The sequence below is a fragment of the Brachycentrus maculatus genome, unplaced genomic scaffold (genome assembly GCF_059751285.1).
Source record: "Brachycentrus maculatus isolate JH-2025_06_01 unplaced genomic scaffold, ASM5975128v1 h1tg000115l, whole genome shotgun sequence".
Taxonomy (NCBI): Eukaryota; Metazoa; Arthropoda; class Insecta; order Trichoptera; family Brachycentridae; genus Brachycentrus; species Brachycentrus maculatus.
In genome coordinates this window covers 1583833-1596070 of record NW_028280868.1, presented here as the reverse complement: position 1 = coordinate 1596070, position 12238 = coordinate 1583833, and the positions used below count along the sequence as shown (strand labels likewise).

At 35.7% G+C, this 12238-nt stretch overlaps 2 protein-coding genes across 3 annotated transcripts; one reads left to right on the top strand and one right to left on the bottom strand.

The window, feature by feature from the left end:
* Positions 1-3629: 3629 nt before the first annotated feature.
* LOC148309932 (beta-alanine-activating enzyme-like) lies at positions 3630-9466 on the top strand. 2 transcript variants are annotated; one of them, XM_088259308.1, is made up of 6 exons: positions 3630-3991; positions 4074-4924; positions 5530-6466; positions 7051-7366; positions 7622-7888; positions 9080-9466. In XM_088259308.1, exons 1-6 carry the CDS (start codon positions 3750-3752, stop codon positions 9464-9466), a joined length of 3000 nt encoding a protein of 999 aa, XP_088115434.1. In that variant the 5' UTR covers positions 3630-3749. The 2 variants fall into 2 exon arrangements, with proteins under 2 accessions (XP_088115434.1, XP_088115435.1); XM_088259309.1 differs by lacking the exon at positions 4074-4924 and having other exon boundaries at positions 3656-3858.
* Positions 8806-11452, bottom strand: LOC148309931 (rab GDP dissociation inhibitor alpha-like). The gene has a single exon (XM_088259311.1). The coding sequence runs from the start codon at positions 11358-11360 to the stop codon at positions 10029-10031; it is 1332 nt and encodes a 443-aa protein (XP_088115437.1). The 5' UTR covers positions 11361-11452; the 3' UTR covers positions 8806-10028.
* Positions 11453-12238: the final 786 nt, after the last annotated feature.

Sequence of the window (12238 nt, the reverse complement as noted above, 5' to 3'; positions counted from 1 at the left end):
TCAGACATAGGTAAGTAAAAAAAAAACAAATACTGAAAAATACATTTTTGGTTTTATTTTATAAACTACGATTACCTTTTCAAAATATTTAGCAGACCCCCAAGGGATAAATATACCAGTCAATTTACAAAGATACGAGAATGTGTATTCCCAAGTTGACTGTACGTTCTACTTAGGCCTGAACTACAAAACTTTCCACTTACCCCTGAGTAAAGTTCTATTTCAAACATCCCCTAAATTCTAAACACCCAACCCTTACCGCACGAGGTGTAAATTAATACTTTGTTTAATAATAATTCTGTGTTTGACAAACAAGGGATTATTAATTACGCGTAGCCTTAGAAGTTACGAGTTTAGTAACAATAATTAATTATACGGTGGTCCTTCCATTTTCCAATTCATTACTTTCATTAAAGTGGATATAGTGGACAGAGTTGAGAGGTTTCTTAAATAATTAGTACAATAAAAGTAACTTAAATGATAAATAAATGTAATTGAAAACGTATAAATGCATTTTTTTTGTTGAAACATAAATTATGTTAAACTTTACATATAATGTGAAAATTTAGTATTGCTTTTATGAAGTAATCACCCACTGAGGATTTTAAAAGCACAATACTTTAGGGTCCAAAAAGTGGGGTCGATTTTCTTTTCTATGATATCTATTTCTCGAAAATCTAAAATATTGCGAACTTGAAATTCGGATGATATTTCTAATGGTAAAATAAAAACAAATCATAAATAAATTAAAGCTACATTATACATTAAATAAAAAAAAAGTTATTTTAATGTGGTAAAAAAAGGATACATTGCTTGCTGTATACTAAAATATAATGATAATAAAATACAACTTAAACATTGTTTTTAACCACTTAATTTTTTTGTAGATACTTTTTTCCAACCGGTTTTGACTAGCGCCTTGTCATCTTCAGAGATGGGCATGTACTTACTATGTTTTTACTTACCAGAATGTACCAAAAATAAAAATTGTTGAAAAATAAAAGTTTGAGTTTTATTTACAGTTTATAAAAAAGTGCCACAAAGTAATTAAAATATAATGAATTATAGCTACCATAACTACAATAATAATCTATACAATCAAATCATGTTTATAATTCACCATCACTCGTAAACAAAAACACATTTATGGCAGATAAAAGGGAACTCTGTTGTCATAAGGTACCCATTGCCCAGAACATTCACTGCTAAGGATCTATCGGCAGTACGGGAAATGAAGAAAAATAAGAAATTAAGGAAGGGGTGCCTATTTACGGATACAATGTTGTGTCCATAATCCTTCAACTCACCCAACATAATAGAAATGTAGACATTTCATTATTTCATCCGGTTATAACAAATTGTCTTGATATTACAAATTCAAATTAAAAATAAATAATGCTTTTTGTACAGTAACCATGAAAATATCACATGACTCCTTCGACACATCAATGTGGAGGCGTTTGCTTTGATAAAGAAGATAATAAAATAGCTTTTTTATCACCGGCGATTATAAAAGATTTTTTGACCATTCAGTATTACGATATTTGATTCTTGGATATTGGATTTCAAAAGCACAACTTCGTTCAGCATTCGGTGTCAACAATACTCCGTAACAATTCATAAATACCGGTGACTTATTAAATTTAGTTAAAAGTATTAATGAGTTTGGGTTTTAAATTAATACTTTATGTTTTGAATGCAGCCTTTTCATCGGCAGATGATCAAATAAAAATATTATTTATAATTAAACCCAGTTTTATTAATACATTTTTAAGTGTATTAAATCATTAGCAGTTATTTTCAAATACCTTAAAGATATATAATTGATGTATACATAGACGAAACAATTTTAGGGGAGGAAACAAGTCTTTTGGGTTTTTACAAAACCAATGACCTGTCATCGGCTGGCTTAACTAATATTTAACCATATCTTATAAACACCTAAATCACTTGTTTTTTTTGGAAAATGTATTAGATATAAAAAACTATACAAGTGTTTATGTACGTACAAGTTTGAAGCGACATTTGATTGAATTATCGTAAAGTAATTTAGCAAATATCCTTGTGGTTTTTATACGGGATTCTGTACAAATCATAAACACATTCTAGTCTTGACTACCTTTTACAAGAAAAGATACAAGGTCTCTAAATTCTTTCATGATAAAAAATGTCGCTGGCAACTTGTAATCAATTATTTAACGGCTTTAATTTTTTTTTAACAAGTTATCACCATCCATTTTATCTCTTTCCTTAAGCTATGAATTTATAGCAATAATAACAACAAAAATAGATGCTTAAATGATGTTATCTACATGTACATGTGTGCTAGACGAAATCTCTGACCGAGAACAGTGGTATCGATTCGGTATTCTATCGCATTACATAACTAGAAAGACACGAATAACAATGTCTCGAGATGTTTGGTTCGGAAATTTTACAGACTTGCAAAAAAGACTCATCCCCATAGTACTTACTTGCATCTACCTATTCGCTGTACTCCGCACTCTTACCCCTATCTCGTAATATTTTATCGGCCTCAGATAGAACCTAGTAAAAACGAATGATATCCGCGCTATTTTATCGTCTACTTTTTAGCAACATTGTTACATTTATCTATATGTAATCGAATTGAGGAGAATCTTGTCTTTCTTAATAGTTTTTATTCGTTTTGCTTTCTGAAAATCCATTTGCCAAGTATTCGGAATAAATACAGGACTTTGTTACCACGCGATTCCTTTTATGGACTTTGGTGAAAAAATAGACCTCTTTCGCTATTATTTTACATTTCATTTCCATTTTCCTAATTACTATTCCTCCTTAATTTAATTTACATATACCTGCAATGTATTTCACACTTTATTTATTTACATTATCTACATATATCTCTTCAAATTTATTCCACCCCCTTATCCAAGAATATGAAGGGTGGGACTAAACACTCAACCTTCGTATAATTGAGATCAAGTTGACACCACATTGAACCACTGCGGTGCCCTATGCACAATCTAAGTGCAAATAAGGGTCAAAAAAAAAAGTAAAGAGAAATAAATCATTTGCATATAATTAATTATTTTTATATACTGTGTAACATTTTTCAATCTACTTGTGATTGACAACCATATTTGCTACTCAAATTTCGAAAAGTTGAAAATATGTTTTAAGTGACAACAAAGGTTTTTTTCAAGAATAAACTTCATAGGCGAAATGTACGGTTTGATACTTAATTATAAAGTTAGCAGTGTTATCACCATGTCGATACTACGCGGTGCTTTATGCACGATTTTGTCCAGGGATTTGATTCCTTTACGCACAATCAATATGGGCCATAGTCAAATTAATAATGTATTATTATTTTTAATGAATATTTTTTTAAAATTGGGAAGATAAGTACGTACCCAGTACTCATTATTTGAATATTCCTACAGGGAATTTTTATTTTATTCTGTTTTCGATCGTCTGTAAAGATAATAAAATGCAAATAAAATTGAATAATGTTCTATTCACCTGCCACTTGTGGTGAATTCAGCGGGTAGGGGCTATCTACATTTTTTTTAAATCCATAACGTGGTACTTCTGGTTTTGTCTATGGATATATTCAGTTAAATTAGTTAGTCTGTGATTCAGTTTAACCAATCTAACACGCAAACGTCAGTGTCACTACATTTGAATTTTATAAATATGTATTACAAAAAAGTACAAAGATACATATTTTCTATTGCGGCTTGACTTATTTCTCAATAATTAGGACGATGAATTTTTCTGAACAAAAAATGACTTATTGGGAAGTTTTCAAACGTGTTGCAACTACCAAACCAAATAATTTGGCCGTGATTTCATACAAGGCGCAAAATATTGTTTGTAAGTTTACTTACGGACAATTATATGAATTATCCGATAAGTTATTTATTGCTCTTAGAGAAATTGTTTCTAGAGGTGAAAATATAGGGGTTTTGATGAAGCATAATCCTATAATTCCGTCGATCTTATCATTGTAAGTTTCAGATAAAAGTTTTTGAGGAATTATAAAATATTGCGACGTTTTTCTTCAATTATTTAAAATATTTTTTTTTCAGAATACACAGATGTCATTGCTCTTTTACGTTTTTGGATCCCGAACTACATGAAACTACGAACCAAAAATTAATAAGTGATTTAAATATTAATAAAATATTTGCAATCGGATCTGATATATATCACGGTTACTCTATTACCAATTTGACAACATTAATTGAACTTGACAACATTAATATTAATCTTCATTTATGGTCAACAGAACGTACTTTAACTTCTAGTTATAAATTGAATGAAATTGCATACTTTATTAAAACATCTGGATCTACATCAATTGCGAAAAATGTAGCTGTACCTCATTATTGTATATATCCAAATATCGAATCTTTTAATAAGATATTTAATGTTAAAGATGATGATGTAATTTATTTTTCTACTCCTCTGACTTTTGACCCGTCAGTTGTGGAACTTTATTTAGCGGCTATGGGCGGAGCCGCTCTTTTAATTGTTTCTTATTACAACCAAGATTTATCTAAGCTGTTTCTTCAAGGGGATTCTGAATCCAATGCCATTACAATATGGCAAACTACACCGTCACTATTTCTCCGATCAGGCCATGAAAACATCACGAAAACTATTTTAAACAAAAAATCTAAATTGAGGATATTGGCACTTGGAGGTGAACAATTTCCCGATTATGAAAAATTTAAGAAAATGAAACATCCAGAGAATGAAACGGAAATCTACAATCTTTATGGTATCACGGAGATATCGTGTTGGGCTTCTTGTCTTAAAATAGATTTTTGCAATACTTATTCCTGTATTTCAATAGGGACTCCCCTCTCCGATACTCTTATTCAAATCCAAGATAATAATGAAGTTATCGAAGCTGGCTGTGGGGAAATTTTTATAGGTAATATTGCTTTTTTTTTTGCAATAATGTAATCTGTTAATTGAACCATGTTTCTTGATATTTTTTTAGCTATAGTATATTGTCGATGTTTCAACTGGGACAAAACGAGCTACAACTTGTCAGCTGGCTTATGTTATCTCTTTGTACTCATTGTTATTCTAACCATGATTGAACTTTCATATCACTTTAATTTTTGACAATATGCAATACATAATGCACCGTTTATTGTGGGTTTGAAGCACTATCCTCGGAGATTTTCAATCATGGACGGAATGGTTTATGGTACACAATCTAAACTAGCCAATGCCAGTTTGCGAGCCTTGTAAATGGTTGGACATCCATAATCCCCATCATAAAGTTATTTAGTCTCTGTTGAGATATCTATAATACATATTGGTAATAATACCTAGGGTTTTAAATCTTGTATTGTAAGAAGACTTAGAAATTCTCAAAATGATGTTAATACATATACATATTCAACTTTTTTTTAAATGTGAGTTTACCTTTTTTGATTCACTCCCTTTTTTGATTGAATGATATTCTCATAAATAGTATGTAATTGTTTGAACAGCAAACATACTTCATTGAACTTAATTTGATTTCAGGAAGCTCCATCCGCAAATGCTTAGTTGGATCAGAAATACAAGACAGCAAAAATAACAGCATTTTATCTTGGAGTAATCAAACTGTTCTCTGGCGAGGAACTGGCGATCTTGGCGAAATAAAACACAACGGTCAAATATATTTTAAAGGCAGATGTGATAGAGTTATCAAGAGATACGGCCACAAAGTTAACTTACTAGAAATTGAAACCTGCGTTTTTAATCATCCCGAAATCAATCACTGCACCTGTGTTTGGCTACCTAAATATAATTCTATTCTACTCTTGTATTCAGCCGTAAAAGATGCCAATGAAACACTATGGAATCACTTAAAAATTAAATTGGAGAAACAATCCCTGCCAGATGTAATATATAAAATAAATAAAATTCCCTTAACCGCACATGGAAAAGTTTCATTATCTCAATCGTACAGTATTTATGAAAATTTATTAGATTTGAATAAAATGAAATTGCAGTCTTTATTCTATGAATCGCTTAATGAAATATTGCCATCTGGGAAACATGATATCAAAAGTTTAGGTGATAAAACATTTTTGCAAGTTGGCGGTAACTCTATAGCTTGTTTGCAGCTTATCAACAAATTAGAAAACATTACTCAAACTAATTATTTGGATATGTTTTCCTACTTTATGTCTGAAAATTCATTGAGTACCATATTTGAAACTTTAGAAACAAAGTTTCTCGAGTCGAAAAAAGCATTATTCTCAAACAGTAATCCTATAAATCACTCAGAGAGTAGCGCTGAAGGTAGCGGAGGCATATTAAAGAGAAAAGCTGAACTCTATTCACAAATACAACATTCCAAAAAATCTACAAATGAACAAAATACTTTGAATATTAAATTTGAATTGGACGTGTTATGGAAGGTTGATTTGGGAAAATGTGTCGATGCTAGTCCTGTTACTTACTTTTCTGACAGGTAAATGATTATGTATCTTTAATTTGATTATTGATATTAAATTGAGGAAGGGTTTTATTTCATAGATAAGGTTTCTATCACACAGATTCAAATTGATTTAAAGTATTACATATGAGGTTTGCAGTAGACAGTTCACTTAAATAAACAATCCATAAAGAAGCATCGCTATGTTATATTTTCATACATATTTCTCCTTACATAAACTGTTAACTTTTACAAATGATATATTTATAAAATTGAATAAAAAAATATTTTATTGAGAACATGCTACTTTTAAGTTATTGGTATTTACAGCGCAAAGAACTTTGAAAGTAAAAAGTATGACTTTTTAATAGTACTCGTATGCTGATATCTAATTTATTAATTTCTCGCTGCGATTGGTGGGAATCTAACCCACAGTGGCAGTTTCACTATCAACGTCATACGAAAACCCAACTGTAGTACAGTGCCTATCAAAAGATAATCGTAATCAACAATGAACATTCGTTAGTTCATTGCAGTACCTGATTCGGTGATATAATTTTTTTGTTGTACATAATAATTTTTATGAAAATACTTACATACACACATTAATGTATTTTCAGAATTCCACCCTTAATTTTGGTGGGCAGTCACTCTGGAAAAGTTGTAGCGGTAGATGCATTGACAGGGAGTGTGATAAATATTATAGATGTTTTTTCACGGGTGGAGGCACCAATTCTATGCTTCGAAGATCAATCCTTCAATTCATATGCAGCATTTGGATGTTACGATGGATCTCTGTGGTGTTTGTCAATAGAGGATTTCAAAACAGTGTGGAAATGTTCCCTTGGTAATATGATCAAGAGTAAAGCATGTTACTATCAATCTGTAATTTATGCAGCTACTTATGACAGTATAATTTGGAGCATTTGCAGTAAGGTTAGTGTATTATTTAATATATGAATTAAAAAATTAAATAAATGTATGCATCTCTTTGTTAAAATAAAAATGATTCTTGATTGTAAAATTCTAACTTGTACTAATTACATAATACCTATTTTATATATTCATTTTTAAATCCTTATTATCACAATGTCATTATCATTATTCCAATACCAATACACTGATAGCCACTTGTAAAAGATAAATAACCTTGTGTTTTTATTATGATTACGTTGAGTTATTTTTTTTCAGACGGGAAAAATTATATCAAACATCGCTGTTGGGAAGCAAGGAATCTGCGCAGATTTGGCTATATCAATAAACAATGTTTTTGCAGCAACCTTGGATGGAACAATTGTTTGCGGCGAAGTGACAAAAAAACATTTAGCCATAAAATGGAAAAAACAACTATCCAGTCCAGTTTTTGCGATGCCTAAGTTGCTGAAGAATGACTTGCATGTTTTATTTTCTGAAGTAAAAGGAATTGTTCACTGTTTGGACGTTTCTAATGGTGACACAGTAAGAAAGCTCTTATTTTTATAAAATACTACCTCAGCTTTGAGTAGTATGGTAATCACAGGTAGAATTGGTGACTTACACATAAAGTGATCACTTAAACTAGCCTATGAGGGTCATAAGCCCTGTAAATACCCAGACTTCCATATTCTTCTTCATTTGTGTTGAGATGTCAAAAATAACTCCTAATTGGAGATAATCCAGATTTGCGAACAAGTATTTGGACACAGTCAAAATGTTGTAAAGTCATACATAAATTATTATTGTATGCGGGCGTAGCATATCTCATATCATAAATACCGTGCTATTAATTCTTGGTATGTTGGCATGTATTGCATTATAACAATGATATTAAAAGTTTATCTTCAAAATCTGCTCCCTATGTGGAGCATATGGAGTGCATAAACTGTCTCTAGGCTTTTCTGTCGACTGTCAGCTCCCTTGCATCCTCCCAAGTCAGGTTCGCGTCCCGAAGTTCAGACGAGAGCTGCCAACAAATTATCAGCAGTGGTCGTCCTAGGCGGCGCGAACCTGATGCCTTGTAAAAGAGGCAAGCTTGATGGCGGCTCTCGGGAGGCACGCGGAGTACATGGCCTAGCAAACAGAATCGCCTTTTTTTGACAACAGTTGTGTTGGAAATCTTGGTATTGAACTTTAAATAATGTATTTCTGTAATGAAATTTGCCAGTATTTATGGTTCCTTCATCAAACATATTGAATACTTTTTCAGATATCTCGTAGCATTTTTACCCACTTTAACAAGATATACAATGACGTAATTTTTAGTGCAGAAAGTTTTTCTTGGCTTGTTTATAAACCAATATTGGTTCAGTTGTTGATAGGAAAAAACATAATATGTATTAGATTCAGCATTACTTTCAATGTCTTGCAATATCTGGATCCAAATTAAAACTCGCATAGATTAAAGAACGTATTATATTTGAGCCAATTTATTAGATATTATATTGATAACAATTTAAACAATATACACACAGCAATGAAACAATATTTTCATGAAGCAAACTTTCCACTTACTTTGGTTTACAGAAGGGTGCTTTGCATCGTTTATTACAACTTATTTCAGTGCTATGAGACATAAAACTATGTTTTCTGTATACCCACCAACAAAGCATATTAATCATAATAAAAGTAAATAATAATAAAATCATAATAAGTTCAAATTGACTTTTTCAGATATGGAAATTTACTGACACAAGTGGGCTGATATTTTCGTCCAGTCTTATTTATACCCTTCGTAACAAAGAAATGATTGTTTTTGGCTGCCACGATCGCCACAGTTACTTCTTGCGGAGTCCTGATGAGGCGCATTACGTCCTCGATGCGAGACAACGACACACTTCGGAGGTGTACGCGACACCCACACTCGGGGAAGACGGCTGCGTCATCTGCATATCCACCGAAGGAGTCGTACAGACTATAAATCCGGAGACCAAACTACTCACGTCCACATACAAACTACCGGGAAAAGTATTTTCTTCTCCAGTTACGTTACAAGGAATGATATATGTCGGATGCAGAGATAATAACTTGTACTGTTTAAAAAAGATTTGCGAAAATTAAACAAAATATCTACTAAATTGACAGTTTTTTTATTTATTTTTATCACTTGCTTTAAGACATACATAAAAAAGAGATATGATAGTAAATAGAATTAGGGATAACATACCACATGGAATGCGACGCTTAGTAAAGTAATGAGGTTAGCAAGCGGGGGAGTCGCCGTGACAAATCGGGTGGGAAGCTATAAAGTACAAATACGGTAAAAAAGTATCAAATAATAACTGGTAATTATCAAAGCTGGCTTAATATATTTTTGGAGATTTTCTTTAAAAGAATAAAATATTTAAAATAAATTTAGCTTAATGTAACATTTACGCTCGCGATTACTGTCGTAAAGGCTCGGAAATAATAGACGAGTCAGCGCGCACACGATATTCTAGTTCACATTCCTATCTGAACATCCGAACATCCGAAGCATCAACATATAAACATTTACAGATACAACTTAAGGATAACTATATAATATAGTAAGCGATACGACATACTCCCGATGCCCGAGTGTGGTACTATTTTTACAATAAATTCCTGTAAAAGCCAGTCCAGGCGCTCGAGGCGCCGGCCGTTACTGCTCCTCGTCTCCCAGCTCCAGCTTGATCTTGGAGAAGTCGAACTCCTCTCCCGTTCCTCTCTTGAAGATGTCCAGCACGTCCAGGCAGGTGGTCTCGAAGTGCGTGGTGGCGTCGTAGGACTGCGAGATGAAGATCTGGCTGCCCAGCCCGTCGTCCGTGGGCTCCATGTAGTCGGACACGGAGAGGAACTTCTGGCGGATGGAGCCCAGCAGGTCCAGGCCCGGCTTGATCTCGGCCTCGGGGTTGGCCGTCTCCACCGTGGTGGACACCATGCCCACGAACCAGCCCTTGGCGCTCACCTGGTGCGTGTACGAGATGAGCGACACGTAGATGTCCGAGTGCCGGCCCACCTGCTTCTGCGGGATGATGATCTGCGTGGACAGCGCGTCCTTGGTCTGCGCGATGGGGTGGTCCAGCAGGCAGATGCAGCGCACCACCTGGCCACGCTTGCGCACGCGCTCCGGCACGTAGCTCGGGTCGCAGTACACCTGCTTGCAGCGCGCCACCTCCGCGCCCGAGCGCACGCCCGTCACGCGCCCGCCCTCGTCCAGCACCAGCCCGTCGATGGGCTTGTCCAGCATGTACGTGCCCCCGTAGATGGCCGACAGGCGCGCGAAGCCCTGCGGCAGCTCGCCCAGCCCGTACATGGGGTACAGGTACGGCGACTTGCCGTAGCGCGCCAGCGAGTCCGAGTACAGCTTGATGCGCCGGATCGTCTGCTGCGCGGGCTGCAGCAGGTAGTCGTCGTCCCGGTACAGCGCCAGAGCGTGGCCCGTGAAGCCCTGCGTCTCCTTGTCCAGGCCGAACTTGTCGTACAGCGCCTGCATGTTGGCCGTGGTCGGATCGAAGTCCTTCCACGTCTTGGGGTCGTCCTCTTGGAAGTCCTGAACGTAGATCAGGAAGTTGCGGAAGCGCCTCTTCTCGAAGACGCCCATCAGATCCGACGCGAGCGCCTCCTTCTGGTCTACGGGTACTTTGGAGATCTTCCCTCCTTTATATACGTAGCTCCCCTCGACCGACTTGAACTCCAAGTATCGGGTGACGCCCGTGTGGATGAGCAGCTTGACGAGCAGCCCGTTCGCCATGAGGAACTTCGGGATGAGATCCACATTCCAATCCCGTCCTCGACCGTACGTCTCGTCGGGCGCGGGCGCCCCGAACTTGGAGAACAGTTCCTCCAGCGGAGTGATTGATGCGGAGTCACCGCCGTAATACTTGTTACGATCGATGTGCAATACTTTCTTCCCGGATACGGATAACATTCCGCTGAGAATGCATTCCTTGAGGCCGGTGCCCAAGACGATGGCGTCGTATTCTTCATCCATCTTTTCAATTTACAGTAGACGTCACCGAATACGAAATTTATAGGATTTCTCTCCCAGCCGGGTGGAAATGTCGGACAACGCACTACGTCAAATGCGCGATACCAACATGCAGAAAACCAGGAAATGTTATTTTTGACAATTCACTCTGCGCCTACCTACTTGTGAAGAAAAGTATAAAAGTACCTACCTTGAAATAGAAAAAGAACTACAAATCTATTTTTTTATATTCAAGTTAACAACACGCTGATTATTCGGGATTACTATTTGGACATAGAGAAAGGGTTTGATCGATAATTTTGGAGGGAAATCATCCTGACGGCTACGTTCTGGAGAGATAATGGGGGGAAATCGCCATTGATCGTTCTCGCGGGGCGGCGAATACGAATTCCGGGAACTCGATTATCCGCGGAAAAGGAAGCCTCGTGTATCGTGTTACCCCGCTATGTATATTAATATCGCGTTTGTTAAGATCTAATCTGAATGAATTTAATCTTTGTTTATTTGAGCCCGGAGGAAGTATGCATCGAATTAAATACAATTACAATCAAGATAACGGTAAAAGGGGGAAGGATAATTAAAACTTGAATGTTTCATGTACCTGGTTTAATCGATTAAGTAGACATATTATTAAAATGACTTACCCTAGATTACAACACTTAGAAAATAGCTTATACTAAACGAAAGGTCCTCAACACAGTCCAAAGTTCACTTTCCTAGCTCATGTCTTGTTCACAGATTCACTTAACGAAACACCGTAATGAAGATTGAGATTGATCCAAAGTTATGAGCCATGAACGGCTCCGGAGTTGTGGAATCCCGTTGGGCGTGACGGCCACAGGTTGTAGGCTGGGCGGTCTTCGAGGGGCAGGAATCTGGTG

What these genes read in the sequence shown, in the direction of transcription:
- LOC148309932 (XM_088259308.1), top strand. Translation starts at nt 3,750, where the DNA reads ATGAATTTTTCTGAACAAAAAATGACTTATTGGGAAGTTTTCAAACGT. An exon ending in CTGTGGGGAAATTTTTATAG is followed by an intron (nt 4,925 to 5,529) that starts GTAATATTGCTT and finishes ATTTGATTTCAG; the next exon opens with GAAGCTCCATCCGCAAATGC. An exon ending in GTTACTTACTTTTCTGACAG is followed by an intron (nt 6,467 to 7,050) that starts GTAAATGATTAT and finishes ATGTATTTTCAG; the next exon opens with AATTCCACCCTTAATTTTGG.
- LOC148309931 (XM_088259311.1), bottom strand. Translation starts at nt 11,360, where the DNA reads ATGGATGAAGAATACGACGCCATCGTCTTGGGCACCGGCCTCAAGGAA.